This window comes from Oncorhynchus mykiss, chromosome 2, assembly GCF_057628025.1.
Source record: "Oncorhynchus mykiss isolate SJ-2025 chromosome 2, ASM5762802v1, whole genome shotgun sequence".
In the NCBI taxonomy this organism is placed as follows: domain Eukaryota; kingdom Metazoa; phylum Chordata; class Actinopteri; order Salmoniformes; family Salmonidae; genus Oncorhynchus; species Oncorhynchus mykiss.
The window spans coordinates 70,400,856-70,421,759 of NC_143023.1; the positions used below are offsets into that span (position 1 = coordinate 70,400,856).

Consider the following 20,904-nt stretch of genomic DNA (forward strand, 5'->3'; position numbering starts at 1 on the left):
GACAGTGTGGTGAAGAAGGCGTAACAACCTTAGGAGGCTGAAGAAACTTGGCTTGGCCACTAAGACCCTCACAAACTTTTACAGATGCACAGTTGAGCAAATCCTGTCGGCCTGGTATGGCAACTGCCCCACCTGCAACTGCAGGGCTCTCCAGAGGGTGGTCTTTTCTGTCCAAAGCATCACCGGGGGCACACTGCCTGCCCTCCAGGACACCTACGGCCCCCGATGTCACAGGAAGGCCAAAAAGATCATCAACCTCCCGGGGCACGGCCTGTTCACTCCGCTACCATCCAGAAGGCGAGGTCAGTACAGGTGCATCAAAGCTGGGACCGAGAGACTGAAAAACAGATTTTATCTCAAGGCCATCAGACTGTTAAATAGCCATCACTAGCTGTCTATCACCCTAGGGCTTCTGCCCTATATACATAGACATGAAATCACTGGTCACTTTAATAATGGAACACTAGTCACTTTAATAATGTTTACAAACTGCTTTACTAATTTCATTGATATGTACTGTATTATATTCCAACTGTATTTTAGTCAATGACACTCCGACATTGCTCGTCCTAATATTTACAGTAAAAGTCGGATGTTTACATACACTTTAGCCAAATACATTTAAACTCAGTTTTTCACAATTCCTGAGATTTAATCTGAGTAAAAATTCCCTGTTTTAGGTCAGTTAGGATCACCACTTTATTGTAAGAATGTGAAATGCCAGAATAATAGTAGAGAGAATGATTCATTTCAGCTTTTATTTCTTTCATCAAATTCCCAGTGGGTCAGAAGTTTACATACACTCAAATAGTGTATGTATGCGCCGACAGAGTTGGCCGCCTCGCTTCGCTTTCCTAGGAAACTAGGAACGTTTTTTGCAGTTTTTTGTTTTTTTACGTGTTATTTCTTACATTGGTACCCCAGGTAATCTTAGGTTTCATTACATACAGTCGGGAAGAACTACTGAATATAAGAGCAACGTCAACTCACCATCAGTACGACCAGGAATATGACTTTCCCGAAGCGGATCCTGTGTTCTGCCTTTCACCCAGGACAACGGAATGGATCCCAGCCTGCGACCCAAAACAAAGACGTCGTAAAAGAGGGAAATTAAGCGGTCTTCTGGTCAGGCTCCGGAGATGGGCACATCATGCACCACTCCCTAGCATACTTCTCGCCAATGTCCAGTCTCTTGACAACAAGGTTGATGAAATCCGAGCAAGGGTAGCATTCCAGAGAGACATCAGAGACTGTAACGTTCTTTGCTTCTCGGAAACATGGCTCACTCGAGAGACGCTAACGGAATCGGTGCAGCCAGCTGGTTTCTTCACTCATCGCGCGGACAGAAACAAACATCTTTCTGGTAAGAAGAGGGGCGGGGGCGTATGCCTTATGAGTAACGAGACGTGGTGTGGTCACAACAACATACAGGAACTCAAGTTCTTCTGTTCACCTGATTTAGAATTCCTCACAATCAAATGTCGACCGCATTATCTACCAAGGGAATTCTCTTCGATTAAAATTCACAGCCGTATATATTCCCCCCCAAGCAGACACATCGATGGCTCTGAACAAACTTTATTTGACTTTATGTAAACTGGAAACCACATATCCTGAGACTGCATTCATTGTAGCTGAGGATTTTAACAAGGCTAATCTGAAAACAAGACTCCCTAAATTGTATCAGCATATCAATTGTGCAACCAGGGCTGGCAAAACCTTGGATCATTGCTATTCTAACTTCCGCGACGCATATAAGCCCTCCCCCGCCCTCCTTTCGGAAAAGCTGACCAGGACTCCATTTTGTTGCTCCCTGCCTCCAGACAGAAGCTAAAACAAGAAGCTCCCGCGCTCAGGTCTGTTCACCGCTGGTCCGACCAATCTGATTCCACGCTCCATGACTGCTTCCATCACGTGGACTGGGACATGTTCCGCACTGCGTCCAACAACAACATTGACTAATACGCTGATTCCGTGGATTGATGGCAGCATTCGCGTGAAACTGAAAGCACGAACCACTGCTTTTAACCAGGGCAAGGTGACCGGAAACATGACCGAATACAAACAGTGTAGCTATTCCCTCCGCAAGGCAATCAAACAAGCTAAGCGTCAGTATAGAGATAAAGTAGAGTCGCAATTCAACGGCTCAGACACAAGAGGTATGTGGCAGGGTCTACAGTCAATCACGGATTACAAAAAGAAAACCATCCCCGTCACGGACCAGGATGTCTTGTTCCCAGGCAGACTAAATAACTTTTTTGCCAGCAACCAAAACATGCGGACTCTCCTTCACTGCAGCCTAAGTGAGTAAAACATTTAAACATGTTAACCCTCGCAAAGCTGCAGGCCCAGACGGCATCCCCAGCCGCGTCCTCAGAGCATGCGCAGACCAGCTGGCTGGTGTGTTTACGGACATATTCAATCAATCCTTAATCCTTAATCAATCCAATCCCAGTCTGCTGTTCCCACCTGCTTCAAGAGGGCCACCATTGTTCCTGTTCCCAAGAAAGCTAAGGTAGAGAGACTAGTCAAGGATCATATCACCTCCACCCTACCTGACACCCTAGACCCACTCCAGTACAGGTGCATCAAAGCAGGGACCGAGAGACTGAAAAACAGCTTCTATATCAAGGCCATCAGACTGTTAAACAGCCACCACTAACATTGAGTGGCTGCTGCCAACACACTGACTCAACTCCAGCCACTTTAATAATGGGAATGGATGGAAATTGATGTGAAATATATCACTAGCCACTTTAAACAATGCAACTTAATATAACGTTTACATACCCTACATTACTCATCTCATATGTATATACTGTACTCTATATAATCTACTGCATCTTTATGTAATACATGTATCACTAGCCACTTTAAACTATGCCACTTTGTTTACATACCCTACATTACTCATCTCATATGTATATACTGTACTCTATATTATCTACTGCATCTTTATGTAATACATGTATCTCTAGCCACTTTAACTATGCCACTTTGTTTACATACTCATCTCATATGTATATACTGTACTCAATACCATCTGCTGCATCTTGCCTATGCCGCTCTGTACCATCACTCATTCATATATCTTTATGTACATATTCTTTATCCCTTTACACTTGTGTGTTTAAGGTAGTAGTTTTGGAATTGTTAGGTTAGATTACTCGTTGGTTATTACTGCATTGTCGGAACTAGAAGCACAAGCATTTCGCTACACTCACATTAACATCTGCTAACCATGTGTACGTGACAAATACATTTGATTTGATTTGATTTTTTATTTGGTAGCATTACCTTTAAATTGTTTAACTTGGGTCAAACGTTTCGGGTAGCCTTCCTCAAGCTTCCCACAATAAGTTGGGTGAATAGGGCTATCTTCTATATACCACCGCTACCTTGTCACAACACAACTGATTGGCTCAAACTCATTAAGAAGGAAACAAAACTTTTTTTAACAAGGAACAACTGTTAATTGAAATGCATTCCATGAAGCTGGTTGAGAGAATGCCAAGAGGGTGCAAATCTGCCATCAAGGCAAATAGTGGCCACTTTGAAGAATCTCAAATTAAAAATATATTTTGATTTGTTTAACACTTTTTTGGTTACAAATGATTCCATATGTGTTATTTCATAGTTTTGATGTCTTCATTATTTTTCTACAATGTAATGGAATGAGTAGGTGTGTCCAAACTTTTGACTGGTACTGTAATAATACAATTACATTTATATTTACATTAAAAACCAAAGTCTATGAGAATTCCAGTCCTTCCAATAAATGTTATACCCCTGGATCTTCAATAATATTGTTTTGCCTGAGCAGAACCCCAAATCTAAGGACTTATTAGCCGGAACAACTCTGTTGTTTATGATTTTGTTGTCTTGGAGGACTGATTGGGCTCATTGATTCGAGATGAAAAATAAATGCTGCGCTCATGGAATGGCATGCTTTGAGTGCTACTGAAAAGTGCTATTTCCATGTGAAAATGAACGTCATATGCTGCATTTGCTGTTGGTCTCTTGTTCACCTGTTTGTTGATGACACTTTGATATCTTGGTAATATACAGCTGTTTAAAGGGCAAATCCACAGATGAAGCAATAACAAAATGGACGCCCCGCTTCTGTTTTGGTAAATGCTGAGGCCTGGAGAAACGTAACCACGCTCAGATTGATAGACAGAGCTATGGATGCAAGGACGGACCATCCATGATATCAAAATGATTGTTTTAACTATGCTATAGGCTATCCAATGTACAATGTTTACAAACATTGGGGGAAAACAAGCTTATATTTTTGGTTCTCATGGAGTGTAACAGTTGAACTTAGCTCATGAGGCATTTATTTACAAGTTATATTCTTCAAAGATGATGATAATATATATATATATATATATATATATATATATATATATATATTTATATATATATCCATTGATTCTTGAAGAATATATATATATATATATATATATGATTTAGAAGTCCAAAAATGGGTGTAGCAACTACAGATTGGCCCTTTAAGTCTGTCAAAACTGCGAGTTTGAGCAATTGTCCATAGGCCACGCTCATGCTCAAACTCGCACACTTAAAAAAATAAAATAATTCAACATGAATTAGATTGAGCAATAAAAGCCCCACTTTTATTCCATAGGCTGGGATCCGCACTATGCAGCTGTTGCAAGAGCGCATTTTCACTGGCTGTCCACTGGTTTCAAAAACAATGATTGATAGGCAGCTTAAACTTCTTGAATTCAACCATTATTGTGTTCAAATACACATTTAGATTTGTGAACAACAACCACAATACGTAAAGGCGTAAATAGCTAAATGAGAGAGCAGCAGTGTGATTCACATTAATGAGCTATGGAGATATCCATAATAAGTGATATCCGTATCGCCGTAGAATACACCACTGCTGTCATCCTTACCTCCATGCGTTTATTCAAATTGGATAATCTTTGGATGCCGACAGCAGTTGCACCATTGGAAGACATAGCTTGGACTGTAGCCTACAAAAGCCTATTCCTGCTCTTTTCCCGCGATCCATCAAACACATTTGGTGTGTCATCATAGTGGTCTCTGACTTCTGGTCAGTCTTGCTCAGGTGGAACAAATTTAAATTTGTGCCTTTTTCAATGCTGATTTGAATGTCATTGAGAAAACAGAGAAGTGTCAAAGATTTTTTTTCACAAACATCCTTTCTGAATTTAAAAGTAATAGTCGAAGTAATCATCTAGTTTTTCAAAAGTATCTGTAATCTGATTACAATAATTGGTTTTGCTGGTAATGTAATGGATTACAGTTTTTTGTAATCCCTTACATAATCCGTTACTCTCCAACCCTGATCTGCTAAATATGTGTATGTGACCAATAAAATTGGATTTAATTTGATTTGAGGTGAGGGCCGAAAAACTGGGACCTGGGTGAGTGCAAAAACAACAGGGAGAATCAAAAAACAGAAGTGTTCAGTAAGGACCAAAATGTAACATTTTTTCTGGCACTCCAAAATGTGATGTTGTGCTAGCTTTTTAAAGTAGGGAGCACTGGGCCTCCTGAGTCGCACAGCATTCTAAGGCACTGCATGGCAGTGCTTGAAGCGTCACTACCGACCCGGGTTCGATCCCGGGCTGTGTCACAGCTGGGTGCGACTGGGAGACCCATGAGGCAGCGCACAATTGTCCCAGCGTCGTCCGGGTTAGAGGAGGGTTTGGCCAGGCCACGATGTCCTTGTCCCATCGCGCTATACCGACTCCTTGTGGCGGGCCGGGCACATGCACGCTGACACGGTAGCCAGCTGTACAGTGGACACTGAAACATTGGTGCAGTGTGTCAAGTAGGGAGCACCAGTGCTAGAGATGTTTTAATGTTGAGTCCTGCCTGGGAGGTGCAGCACAGATTGGATGTGTTGTTGGAGATGCGCTAACGAGCCACCATGGGATGTGCTAGAGATTGGTTCTATCAGGGACGGCCCGCCCATTAGGCATGATTAGGCAGCCTCTTAGGGCAGCAGATTGACGAGGGTAGCATTTAACAAGCTAAATTGACCAAGACGCACCTCCAACATCACATATCACCTCACATAATTCTGCCCAAAACAATGAAAACATTATTCACCCAGTGGCATATGGGCTATTAAGGTGAGTGGTGATGCTGCCCCATGATAAGCAGTGTCCACTTTGCCAAAGGCAGGGGCGCGAAACATTTATCTTGTCCATGCCCAGCGCACATCTCCATGGTAATGTTGGAGAGACGCAGAGCTGCGATGCTCCACCAACGCCCAGTCAAAGTCATCTAACATAAATCATGTAGCAGCCTATACAGTAGAAATACTATATAGCCTCTGTGGCCTTTTCTGTAGCCTACAGGACGACCAAATTTATGATAACGTCATGAGACACTTTTTTACATCATGAGTGTTTCTGATTAAATAGCCTAAATGGCATCCTATCAAATAAAAATGTGCTTTAATGTGAATTATGAATTAACATGTTGACAAACACACCACATCCAATAAACAGGACAGGTCAAAGTAAAATGGACAATAGCCAATGGAATGACATTAGGCTACTCACGACAGCTGTCCAGGAGTTTCAATCAGTCAAATCAAATCAAAGTTTATTTGTCATGTGCGCCGAATACAACAGGTGTTGTACAAGGTGTACAACCTTACAATGAAATGCTTACTTACAGGCTCTAACCAATAGTGCAAAAAAGGTGTTAGGTGAACAATAGGTAAGTAAAGAAATAAAACAACAGTAAAAAGACAGGCCATATACAGTAGCGAGGCATTAAAAGTAGCCAGGCTACATACAGACACCGGTTAGTCAGGCTGATTGAGGTAGTATGTACATGAATGTATAGTTAAAGTGACTATGCATATATGATAAACAGAGACTAGCAGCAGCGTAAAAGAGGGGTTGGGGGGGCACACAATGTAAATAGTCCGGGTAGCCGTTTGATTACCTGTTCAGGAGTCTTATGGCTTGGGGGCAAAAACTGTTGAGAAGCCTTTTTCTCCTAGACTTGGCACTCCGGTACCGCTTGTAGTAGAGAGAACTGTCTATGACTGGGGTGGGCTAAATTGTCATGATAATCAGTGATTTCAAGTTTATAGTCATCAATTTCTGAGCTGATCATGCCGAAGTTGAAAATACAAATAGCATTTTCTAAGATAACACAACATGCACAAATTTCAAAGATTTTACTGAGTTACAGTTTATATAAGGAAATCAGTCAATTTAAATACATTCATTAGGCCTTAATCTATGGATTAAAAACAAAGGTAGGGACATGGATAAGTAACCAGTCGGTATCTGGTGTGACCACCATTTGCCTCATGCAGCGAGACACATCTTCTTCACATAGAGTTGATCAGGCTCTTGATTGTGGCCTGTGGAATGTTGTCCATCTCTTCTTCGCTGGCTATGCAAAATTGCTGGATATTGGTGAGAACTGGAACACGCTGTTGTACATGTCGATGCAAAGCATCCCAAACATGCTCAATCGGTGACATGTCTGTTGAGTGTGCAGGCCATAAAAGATCTGGGACATATACAGTTTCCAGGAATTGTGTACAGATCCTTGCGACATGGGTCCGTGCATTACCATGCTGAAACATGAGGTGATGGCGGCAGGTGAATGGCACGACAATGGGCCTCAGGATCTTGTCACAGTATCTCTGTGCATACATGCAGTCTGCCATCTGCCCGATACAGTTGAAACCGGGATTCATCGTGACAGTGGCCAATGAAGGTGAGCATTTGCCCACTGTCGGTTACGATGCCAAACTGCAGTCAGGCCAAGACCCTTGTGCGGACGACGAGCACACAGATGAGCTTCCCTGAGATGGTTTCTGACAGTTTGTGCAGAAATTATATGGTTGTGCAAACCCACAGTTTCATCAGCTGTCTGTCTGTCTGGTCTCAGACGATCCCGCAGGTGAAGAAGCAGGGTTGTGGAGGTCCTGGGCTGGCGTGGTTACACATGGTCTGTAGCTGTGAGGCCTGTTGGACGTACTGTCAAATTTTCTCAAACGATGTATGGGAGAGAAATGAATATTAAATTATCTGGCAACAGCTCTGGTGGACATTCCTGCAGTCAGCATTCCAATTGTACGCTCCCGCAAAACTTGCAATATTGTTGTCATTGTGTTGTGTGACAAAACTGCACATTTTAGAGTCGCCTGTTATTGTTCCCAGCACAAGGTGCACCTGTGTAATGACCATGCTGTTTAATCAGCTTCTTGATAAGCCACACCTGTCAGGTGGATCGATTATCTTGGCAAAGGAGAAATGCTCACTAACAGGGATGTAAACAAAATTGTGCACACAATTTGATAGAAATAAGCTTTTTATGCAAATGGAATATTTATGGAATCTTTTATTTCAGTTCATGAAACATAGGACCAACACTTTGTATGTTGCATTTGTATTTTTGTTTAGTGTCATTTTTGTATTTTATTACAATACTTTTTTTGAGCAGGATGGGTGTTCTTACCTTGTTCTCAAGGCGTCCAATTAGCTCAGCTAGTCGGTTGATCTGTGCCTCCAGCGTCTCTTTCCTTACCTCCACCACCCCTGATAGAACAGAGTCAACACACTCCCAGCATTCAACACTTGAAGCCAACACATTCTCAGCATTCAACACATTTTATGGTACAGATCTTTTCCTCCAGAGAATATTTGAGGCAATTAAAGAGTTCCAACCAGGTCTGATAAATAGGAAATAAAATGTGTTAATCAGGAAAAATCATGACTATTCAAGGTTTGACATTGAAATATATAGCTTGTGCCTCAGCAGAGAAGAGGCCTTTATTGCTTTTCAGCTCTGTGTAGAAAGCAATAACACATTCTATCCTAACGTACTTGGCTCTTGCGATTAGCTTTGCCTTTGTGAGTCACCCTGGATAATAGTGTGTGCAGTAAAGGTCCAGCCAGGACGATAATGACAATAGAATGAAACACACTGAGAGGCCCTGTGTTAAGAGGCAGAAATTAATAGGAAGGCCAATAACATCAATCCTTCCATTCTTCTCCCCTCTAAGTGATGCAACATAACCAATTCATGGTGGAAAAGGGCTTTCTGCTCTTTAAAATCATCACCTCTCAAGGTGCCAAGCCAATTAGAGGATGACACTTCCCCCTGTGTTGATGAGAACAGAAGCACAGAGCTTAGAGGGGCTGTGGTATTTTGGAACCTACCAGTCATAACCATAGAGACGTTTGAAGCATGCACATAGCAGGCACATTTGGTCAGTTGGGGCTGAATGGCTGTCCATGCTGTTTGAGCATGCTCTCTGTCATACACAGGAGAGCAGTCATTATTCCTGACTGGCCATGCTAACAACAGACAGCCATCTCCATGTGCAGCTGCCTTAGCATACTGTCCAACATATGGCAGTCGCAGATGTTTGCAGGAACATTTTTGCAGGAACAGTTCCACACACTGGTGCCTGCACACTCACACACACAAGCACAAGTACACCCTTGTCAAAATACATGGAGGAGTGTGGCTTGCCTGAGGTAACATTGAACAATGAACAATGGCTCATTTAAAAACAACATTTCTCCCATAGTGTCACATAGTCCTGCAAGGAGGCAGTTCCACAAATCTGATCAGCATGAATGTTTAAATTTAGAACATTCACTGGCAAGGTACTCCCTGATCAATGAAGAGAGAGCACAGACAGATTTTGCAACAAGAGTGTTTAGTCTGCCATTATAAAAAAAGAGGGATATTGCAATATAGCAGGAACAACTGTAGGAAAAAAATATATTAATATTTATAAATATATTTGATAAAAGTGTGATGGGAAAGTCAGGAAAGAACGAGTGAGTCTAAGAGTGAGAGACAGAGAGAGGGGGAGGGGGGACAGGGAAGTATTTATCAATGTTTTCTTCCTGATAAATAAATGACAGGCCAGACCAAGCTGGCCCCAATCAAGGCCCTATTTCCAGCTGCTGACAGCTGTAATACTGGCTTTTATTGCCCAAACTGTCAGGTTTATGAGTGTCTGTGGGAAATGTTTAACTGGTGTCAGGCTTTAAGTAATGGACTCAAAATGGCCCCTTTCTATAGACAGTTTCTATGGTTTCCATGTCATTCTAATGTAATTCTATAAAGCCTGTTATTAAATCAGAGCAGTTTGGACTGGAAGTCATTTGTGAGGCCATAGCCAGCAGCTCTAACTCTGCTTTTCAGTGGAACCACTCTCTAATTGAAATGAGGAATGGATTCAGTGGAAAAGGGATTATTTATCCCCATTGAAAAGTTAGTTTTCAGCACTTGGTCTACTCCCAAACCATTGTATACCACAATACATAATGCTTATCTACTGCATCCATGATACATACTGATTGTGTACTCGTGGTTTATTCTGTAATTGCTCTGAATGCTGTACAGCTGCTTTAAATTGATATATTCCAGAATTATATTTGAGACAGAAGCATGAAACAGCTGAAATGTCATTGTGGTTCTGAATGAATGAAGGAATCTACAAATGAGGGTGTCTGGCATATGCACACTGGTTTTGGTAGACTGATATTGCTACTCAAACCCATAGGCCTACATGTGCTGCTTTACAGCAGCTCACTGCAGAACCAACTCTAACTGAAGTGATGGCTACATGCAGAGTATAATGTATTTGACTTTTTGATCTGCATATCTGTGTCATTGTTATAGCCGCCCCTCCCTCCCTCCCTCCCTCCCTCCCTCCCTCCCTCCCTCCCTCCCTCCCTCCCTCCCTCCCTCCCTCCCTCCCTCCCTCCCTCCCTCCCTCCCTCCCTCATCCTCTCTGTGGGAGAGCTGGAGCCGCTAGTCATATCTCCATGTTCCTGTAGATGATTGATTGAGAATGTAGAAAATGGGAAATAAAACACTCTGCCTGAAGAGAACAGTGCTTTTGATTTCCATTCTGCTTGATTAATTCTACCAGGCTTGTCTCCAAGCTAATCACAAATGCAAATGACAAATGTATGTCAGACTTCATTCAGTATTTTCTTTTTTTACATTGCATTTGGTTCAGGTGACACATGTCTACATTCTGCTTAAACGTGATGTGTTTTAAGGGGAGAGAGAGGGTGTTTGGTGTTCTTAGGGGAGAGAGATGGAGACAGAAGGTAAAGTACATCACTTAAATGAATCAGCAGATTGTAGAAGGGGCTGGATAATTGACTCCAATCCATACAAAACTTCTTCAGTGAGAGACTACATACTGTAGGCCTATGCCAGTGTACAGTATGTTGTGTGTGACACAGGCATAGAGGCCTCACCTGTAGCAGTGTTGATGTTCCTTGGGGCAGCATCCTTGGCAGCACTGACTCTGTTGTTAGGAGGGTAGTCAGGCACTGGGTTCTCATAACATTTCTCTGGAACCTGTTGACTGACCTTAGAAGGGTACCTATACAGAGGGAGTGAAAGAGACAAACAAAGGGAGATACCTAGTCAGTTGTACAACTGAATGCATCTTCCACATTTAACCCTCTGAATCAGAAAGGTGCGGGGGGCTGCCTTAATCAACATCCATGTCTTTCGGCACCTGGGGAACAGTGGGTTAACTGCCTTGCTCAGGGGCAGAACGACAAATGTTTACCTTGTCAGATCGGGGATTCAATCCTGCAACCTTTAGATTACTGGCCCAATGCTCTAACCACTAGGCTACCGGCTGCCCCAGAGAGGGATGAGAGATGAACGAGAGAGAGGATGAGGGTGGATCACAGTAGCCAGAGAAGGCACATTGCTAGGAACCTGAGTGATTTTCATTTGGGGTACTTCCAGGCTAAATTTCACACACATAATGACATGACACAGCAGTGGTGTCCTCCTCACTCCACAACTCACCCTGACTGACTACAGTGCTGCTCGTCAATAGCGTCCACAGCACTCTCCACCGAGTTCAGCAGAGAATGGATCTGATTGGCTGATTCCTTCAACAGGAAGCGGGTAACAAATTGCTCCACATTGGTCCCTCGTTCATACACCTGGCGAGAGGAGAGATAGATAGAGGCGTAGGGGGAAGGAGAGAAGCCTTAGCACCCTTCTGCCCATCTGAACACATATCAAATATGTCCCTCTCTGCATGTCTTTCACTGCCTCTGAAAGCTTCCTTCCTGCAGAGTGCTTTTAGAACAACATTTCCCCCCCAAGGTTGAAGACAGGCACTTTCTCGAAGCTTAAGAGAAAAAATGAAATATAGGCAGTAGTCAGCTAGGATGCAGCCTTGGCCATACTCATCTATAGTCAGTTTAATTTCACTGGTTGAAATAGACAATATTCTTCCTGCTTTGCCATTGTGGGGAAATGGTTTGTGCTGTCAAACAAGCTTTATGTTCTTTTGGATAAACTTAATTGTCAGCTCTTGTAAGCAGACACACAATGAGATTTCTAAGATAATTAGAACACTTTGTTACATCAGCCTTATAATTAATTATCACAGAAAAACGTAAACAGGCCAAGAAAATAGAAAGTGAATATCGAATTCCATTATCTCAGCCAATGTCAGCTGTAGGTTCAGAAACAATTTGCATACTGGTCTGATAAGAACAAATGAGATAATGTGCTGAGACTTTTCTATGACTTTGTATTGGCATTTCTGGTGATTGCATACCAAAGAATGAACATTAATCCAAGTCTCATAATTTCTTGATAATATGAAATATAACCTACTGTGTGACTAGAGAATCTACGAAGAGGCTGTCTGATACTTTAGAAGAGTTATAACTTTGTTCTCAAATTGCACACTATAGACATTGCTGAGCTGGTAGAGTAAAGATGCAGACAGAATGGAATCTGGGGTTGGTGCCGTGGCCATGTTTCATCAGCATCAGATTTTGTTTCTCGAGGTTGTAGAGTTCAGGTTATAGTGTGACAGCAGGAAGGAGGAGGTTTAAGAGTGTGGTCATTCCTTCACCATCCTCTATCTCTGCCCCGGTCTCTGCCTCTGTCCAGTCTCTGACCCAGTCTCTGCCTCTGACCCTGTCTCTGACACTGGCTCTGACAATGGCTCTGACACTGGCTTTGGCTCTGGCTTTGACCCTGTCTCTGACCCTTCCTCTGCCTCTGCCTCTGACCCAGCCTCTGACCCTGCCTCTGACCCTGTCTCTGACACTGGCTCTGACCCTGGCTCTGACACTGGCTTTGACCCTGTCTCTGACACTGTCTCTGACCCTGTCTCTGACACTGGCTCTGACACTGGCTCTGACACTGGCTCTGGCTCTGACCCTGTCTCTGACCCTGTCTCTGACACTGGCTTTGACCCTGTCTCTGACACTGGCTCGACCCTGTCTCTGACCCTGTCTCTGACACTGGCTCTGACCCTGTCTCTGACACTGGCTCTGACACTGGCTCTGGCTCTGACCCTGTCTCTGACACTGGCTCTGACCCTGTCTCTGACCCTGTCTCTGACACTGGCTCTGACCCTGTCTGACACTGGCTCTGACACTGTCTCTGACCCTGTCTCTGACACTGTCTCTGACACTGGCTCTGACCCTGTCTCTGACACTGGCTCTGACACTGGCTCTGACCCTGTCTCTGACACTGGCCTTGACCCTGTCTCTGACACTGTCTCTGACACTGGCTCTGACACTGGCTCTGGCTCTGACCCTGTCTCTGACCCTGTCTCTGACCCTGTCTCTGACACTGGCCCTGACCCTGTCTCTGACCCTGTCTCTGACACTGGCTCTGACCCTGTCTCTGACACTGGCTCTGACCCTGTCTCTGACACTGGCTCTGACACTGGCTCTGGCTCTGACCCTGTCTCTGACACTGGCTCTGACCCTGTCTCTGACCCTGTCTCTGACACTGGCTCTGACCCTGTCTGACACTGGCTCTGACACTGGCTCTGGCTCTGACCCTGTCTCTGACACTGGCTCTGGCTCTGACCCTGTCTCTGACACTGGCTCTGACCCTGTCTCTGACACTGTCTCTGGCTCTGACCCTGTCTCTGACACTGGCTCTGACCCAGTCTCTGCCTCTGACCCTGTCTCTGACACTGGCTCTGACACTGGCTCTGACCCTGTCTCTTACACTGGCTCTGACCCTGTCCCTGACACTGGCTCTGACCCTGTCTCTGACACTGGCTCTGACCCTGTCTCTGACCCTGTCTCTGACACTGGCTCTGATCCTGTCTGACACTGGCTCTGACACTGGCTCTGGCTCTGGCTCTGACCCTGTCTCTGACCCTGTCTCTGACACTGGCTCTGACCCTGTCTGACACTGGCTCTGACACTGGCTCTGGCTCTGACCCTGTCTCTGACACTGGCTCTAGCTCTGACACTGGCTCTGGCTCTGGCTCTGACCCTGTCTCTGACCCTGTCTCTGACACTGGCTCTGACCCTGTCTGACACTGGCTCTGGCTCTGACCCTGTCTCTGACCCTGTCTCTGACACTGGCTCTGGCTCTGACCCTGTCTCTGACCCTGTCTCTGACACTGGCTCTGACCCTGTCTGACACTGGCTCTGACACTGGCTCTGACACTGGCTCTGGCTCTGACCCTGTCTCTGACCCTGTCTCTGACACTGGCATTGACCCTGTCTCTGACACTGGCCCTGACCCTGTCTCTGACCCTGTCTCTGACACTGGCTCTGACCCTGTCTCTGACACTGGCTCTGACCCTGTCTCTGACACTGGCTCTGACCCTGTCTCTGACACTGGCTCTGACACTGGCTCTGGCTCTGACCCTGTCTCTGACACTGGCTCTGACCCTGTCTCTGACCCTGTCTCTGACACTGGCTCTGACCCTGTCTGACACTGGCTCTGACACTGGCTCTGGCTCTGACCCTGTCTCTGACACTGGCTCTGGCTCTGACCCTGTCTCTGACACTGGCTCTGACCCTGTCTCTGACACTGTCTCTGGCTCTGACCCTGTCTCTGACACTGGCTCTGACCCAGTCTCTGCCTCTGACCCTGTCTCTGACACTGGCTCTGACACTGGCTCTGACCCTGTCTCTTACACTGGCTCTGACCCTGTCCCTGACACTGGCTCTGACCCTGTCTCTGACACTGGCTCTGACCCTGTCTCTGACCCTGTCTCTGACACTGGCTCTGATCCTGTCTGACACTGGCTCTGACACTGGCTCTGGCTCTGGCTCTGACCCTGTCTCTGACCCTGTCTCTGACACTGGCTCTGACCCTGTCTGACACTGGCTCTGACACTGGCTCTGGCTCTGACCCTGTCTCTGACACTGGCTCTAGCTCTGACACTGGCTCTGGCTCTGGCTCTGACCCTGTCTCTGACCCTGTCTCTGACACTGGCTCTGACCCTGTCTGACACTGGCTCTGGCTCTGACCCTGTCTCTGACCCTGTCTCTGACACTGGCTCTGGCTCTGACCCTGTCTCTGACCCTGTCTCTGACACTGGCTCTGACCCTGTCTGACACTGGCTCTGACACTGGCTCTGGCTCTGACCCTGTCTCTGACACTGGCTCTGACTCTGACCCTGTCTCTGACCCTTCCTCTGCCTCTGACCCTGCCTCTGACCCTGCCTCTGCAGAGAGGAGATGATGGATTCTATAAAGGACTATACTGCAGTCTGCACCAAAGTAATACTTTGAGAATTAATATAGTAGACCATACAGCAATCAAGCATGGCAGTATTTTCATTAAAAAGCATCAAAACAGTGATACAATGTTGTTTACAAATACAGGGTGTACATTAGGGACAGTATCAGCAAGAGGTAATGGTTTATGCAATGGATTGAAAATATATTGCAAGCACAGCTATGTAGACACTGGTCAGTGCTGGAGATAATGAAAATGAGGTTGAAAAGTGGTGTAATTGCCCTTTAAGATGGTTTGCACAAACAGATACTATTTGATTGATCTTAGTATACAAATTAGCTTCAGATCATTTGAAATTACGTCAGTCATGTTTTGTGTGCATATGACACACAAGTAGAGCAACATATGATACACGAAGCCTGCGGTTGGCCTTGTGTACTGCACTAATGGTCCGCCCGCTGAACGGTCCTCCAGGGGAGACAGACAGAGAGGTCTATTAGTAGTGTGATAGTAACACAGGCAGGGTGAATACTACAGTGTTGGCTTACAGGTCCATATTCTATTACGCTGAGGTCGCCAGGATAGGGTGTGTGCGCAGAGTGCAGCCCGTTAAAAGGGTGTGGGTTCAAAGCCCTGCATCATTGACAAGTTAGAGGATTCCCAGCTCTAGTAGAGGGGTTGAGGAAAAGTACATGAATTTGGAAAACGGATTATCAAATGGCTGAGCCAGAGAAATAGCCACAACCTCGAAATGCATGTGAATAGAGGTCATTTCCCAAAATCTGTCATTCAATTCAGAGCCATCCATATAAAATGGCGACTGAATAAGGTATATCTTGTCTCAGATGTACCTGTAATATGAGTGACAATTCAGAGGTGGGAAAAACAGAAAAGGTGTTTCGTTAACTAATGGGCTTGTTAAATATCAAATATTAGTGTCCTGAGCAGCAGGTAGCACCTAATGCAAAGCCCTTTCAGCCACAGATCATATCACTGTAGGTCATTACCACAGGAGGTTGGTGGCACCATAATTCGGGAGGATGGGCTTGTGGTAATGGCTGGAGCGGAATAAGTGGAATGGTATCAAAAACATCAGACACATGGTTTCCTTGTGTTTAACGCCATTCCATTTGCTCTGTTCCAGACATTATTATGAGCCGTCCTCCCCTCAGCAGCCTCCACTGGTCATTACACAGGGAGAGAGAAAGCATTAATAGATAACATCAAGCCTGGCTGCTGTGGGCTGATTACAGAAGACAAGTGATAGAGGTCTAATTGCTGCTCTGTGTGTGTGAGCTGAAGGGCCTGATGATAAAGAGGACTATGATCTCTTCATTAACAGGGTCTACCTTCAGGGACAGACACACACAGGAAGGGTCTCAGACACAGGCATTGTGTGATAAAGGCTTTCAGAAGTCAGAAAACGAGACGTAATGAGGGTTGAATGCAGTGTGAGACAGAGAGATACCTGAATTGAGTTGAGTGATATCTGCCACTTCTATCCCTCTCAGAGTAGGCTCCTATAAGATTATGAAAAATCTAGACATACAGTAACCTAATATTTTTATGACTTCTAAGATGACGGTGCCTGATGATTCCTTATTGATAATGTGTGAGCCTTTGCTTCCTCAAATACTTTATTATAAAGCAATCATACACAAGAGGGCGTGCTAAACTACTATTTTAGCACGGATGTGCTGCGGTCGTAGGTACGAAGAGGAGCGGACTACCGTAGATCAGCACAGCTGTGCTAAAAAAGTTGTTTTGCACGCCCTTTTGTGTATAATTGCTTTTCTACAAGGGGTTACCAATTACATAAAAAACTTTATTTTGATAAATGTATTTATAGGCTACTATTTCATCCCTTAACAAAAATATAGGCCTAGTCCCGACACATCTATTGTTGCTAGCCAAGCGGCTGGCCAATCATTCTATCGGTCAGGTTGCCATGCTGGCTGGCAACGCTCTTATCCTTTGCATCCAAGCTAGCCTACTAAGGCTAACAATCACTTCATTCACCTTGGGGCGGCAGGTAGCCTAGTGGTTAGAGCATTGGGCCAGTAACCGAAAGGTTGCTTAATTGAATCCCGGAGCTGACAAGGTAAAAATCTGTCATTCTGCCCCTGAACACTGAACCACTGTTCTGAGGCCGTCATTGTAAATAAGAATTTGTTCTTAACTGACTTGCCTAATAAAGGTTAAAAAAACAACACAAAAAAACTGTAGCTGGTAAGACAGCAAACTAGCTGCATTTCATTTGGTTTGACCTGCTTTTTTATTTTTTTTTATTTTTTATTTTTTTATTTCTTTCTTTGTACACATCCATAAAAATTATGCTGATTCATGACTTCGACTGGCTGAGAAAATACGTCTGCCTGGTCCTGACACGTTAATTCTCAATAGGACAGTGGAGATCAAATGTCAATATTGAAACAATGTTGCAAACGTCGAGAGACAGACAGCAACATTTGTACAAACCCTGTTGTTGCATACCATATGTTAGGCTAGAAGCAAGGATAAATAATGTCTTGATGCTTTTTTGCAGTGGAAATCAAGTTAATGGATTGGCTGGCTGGGCTGATGGGACAGTGGATGTGCAGGGATTTCTCAGAAGGAACGGAAAACAAGATGCCCATTTTTGCGTCATAGGCTTAACCATGCTAAACAGGTTTTTTAGAATGGCTTAGAACACATCTCAACCAATCACAAGGCAGATAACCCACTGTTCCTAGTGGGTAAGACTTTGTTCTTAACTGACTTGCCTAGTTAAAAAGGTTAAATAAAAGTTCAAATTAAAAAAATGCTTGTTTAGATCAACCTGTTTTGAATTAAATATAATTTATGCATATCCAAATGGTGTTGCTAAGAAACATATTGACTGCTGTTGCTAGGATACTAATAATTGGTTCAAGTCAGCCAACAGCCACTTTAGAGTGTGTAGCTTTGAATGTTTATATTTTAAAATAGATAAAAACATGAGTTATCTTGGCATATTTGTTTTCAAACAGATCACACCTTTGTGGGCAGGATTGCATTCCAGCTGGACAACAGAGACAGTGACACAGAGGAATGCTTAACTGTAGAATAGGCCCTGCTAAAGATAATTCCACTTGAGCCAACTATACTGCCCATTTCCTGTCTATAAGGATAATGTTACACTGTCAATTCCATAAAAACCACAGTTCACATAGTTCACAAATATCAAATCATATTTCATGACAACCTGACGTCTGTTGTGTATGTACTTAATCATTGTAATACATCATTATCATACCCTGGAATTGACAGAGGTACAGGATATAGGAAGTTAGACAAACATGAAGTTTGACTTGTCATGCAAGTTTGACTTGTATTACCTCAACTGTATTATAAGAGACAGTTCACGGTGTTACACTGTCACTAGCACATTAGAGTGGCTGAAGAAAGGTTTGGGATTTTCTTTTTAAACTCATCATGATGGAGTCTGAACAGTGACAGCCAGGTAAAGGCGCTGTGCTGCCTGCATCAGTAGAACTCCTTTGGTCCTGCTCCAGACCCAGTTAGACAGAGCGTCAGAGAAAATGAAAGAAAATATTGAATCTCAATCGCATTAGTGAGGCTTGAAAGCAGTCAGAACATGAGGCAGTTTTTCAGTCATGGATACAGCCATTCAGTGGCTGCAATGTTGCAGAGACTTTACAAGACCGGGATTAGATCTACTGCTGGAGAAAATTAATGGAGGAGACAAGGAGCCTCCCCTCAAAGGAGCCAATGATTGAGCTGTATCTCTTCCATTGTGTGTGTGTGTGCGTGTATAAGGTAAATCAGGGGAATCCATACACTGTGAAATGAAGTCTCCACTTTTCTTTGTCCTCTGTGCACATTCCATGGCTGTGTGAGTTTCTTGAGCCTCAGATAGTTCAGAATGCTGAGAGAAACCTTACGGAAGCTTGTATCATCCCGTTCTACTCTACAGTAGAAGGGGATGATACTGCTGTGCAGCGGTTCTACCAGAAAGGACATTTCTTACAATGTCACCCCTTCAGCGAAGATAACAACCTGCTAAGGTCCACCTTCATGTTCTATGGTTAGCGGATTCAATTATTTAAGATGGTTCTACAAATAAACTGAAAGTCTATTAGCTGATTAATCTGCCAGAAATTATATACAAATTTTAAGCAATGTAGATATTGGTATTCCAAGATTGTCTCTCTAGGTGAGAGTCATATAGATTGAATGCAAAGTGTAAATTTCCAAATTAAGTCTTCAATAAGAAAGGGTTCAACCATTGACTGTCAATATGGGAAAATTACATACTGTAAAGGTGTGGATTAAAGAAGGAAGACCAGCAATTCACCAGAGAGATATTTCAATGATGTACAACTCAGGCCTAGAAAAACCATTTAGGTACACCAGAGGCTCTCTTGACAATGTCTCCACATCCATACCATGAGACTGGAGAGGTTGTGACGTGGTAAGCTTGGACCCAGGTGCAGAGAAGAGACCAGACGAGGAATCAGTGGTTAAGGATAAAGAACCCAAACTGACACTCAAACTGCGATAGTCCAGTGGACGAGTTCGGCAGTGTGCTGTGAGCATACTCCGCCCAGACGAGGAACTTGCTCCAGTTGCTGGCCTGGGTGGAGACGAAAGAGCGGAGGAACATCTTCAGCTCCTGGTTGGCCCGCTATGTTTGCCCATTCTGCTGTGGGTGGAATCCTGAGGAGAGACTCACCGAGGCCCCCAACAGGGAGCTGAAGGCTTTCCAATACCGTGTGACGAAATGGGGCCCAAGATCCAAGACAATGTCCTGGGGAAGTCTGTGTAGTTAAAAGACATGGGTAATCATGAGATTAGCAGTCTCCTTCGCTGAGGGCAACTTGGGTAAGTTAATGAAATGGGCTACCTTGGAGAACCGATCAACGACCACCAGGATAGTGGTAAGCCCTTGGAATGGTGGTAACCCTGTGATAAAGTCTACGGACAGGTGGGACCAGGGCCGGCTGGGGATGGCCAGAGGTTGGAGCTACCCAGCCGGTCGCTGTCTTGAGGACTTGCTTTGGGCACAGAGGGAACAGGCCGCAACAAAGGATCCCACATCCTCAATCATGTTGGGCCACCAGAATTTCCACCCCAGTATCCGATAGACCCCAGGATGCCCAGTTAATTTAGAGGGGTGTCCCCATTGTAGTACTCGGGAACGGGCTGATCGTAGAACGTAAAGTCTGTTAGTAAGTCCACTGCCGGTGTCAGGTTCTCAGGTCTGAGCTTGTTAGACCGTGGACTCAATACTCCATATCAGAGGGGCCAGCATGCGGGAGCCGGGGATGATGGTCTCGGATTCCCTCTCCTCGTTAGAGACATCGTGTTGGCGGGACAGGGCATCTGCTTTCTGATTCTTGGATCCCGGGTGATAGGCTAGTGTGAAATCAA

At 44.5% G+C, this 20,904-nt stretch overlaps 1 protein-coding gene across 3 annotated transcripts in view; it reads right to left on the reverse strand.

The window, feature by feature from the left end:
- Positions 1-20,904, reverse strand: part of LOC110495228 (N-terminal EF-hand calcium-binding protein 2) — a 150,611-nt gene that overhangs the window by 28,681 nt on the left and 101,026 nt on the right. For all 3 annotated transcript variants that reach the window (XM_090206484.1, XM_021570520.3, XM_090206486.1), the window contains 3 exons: positions 11,836-11,975; positions 11,268-11,395; positions 8,494-8,573 (listed from right to left, as the gene is read on the reverse strand). In XM_090206484.1, coding sequence (XP_090062610.1) covers positions 8,494-8,573; positions 11,268-11,395; positions 11,836-11,975 — 348 coding nt within the window. The remainder of the gene's footprint in view (positions 1-8,493; positions 8,574-11,267; positions 11,396-11,835; positions 11,976-20,904) is intronic.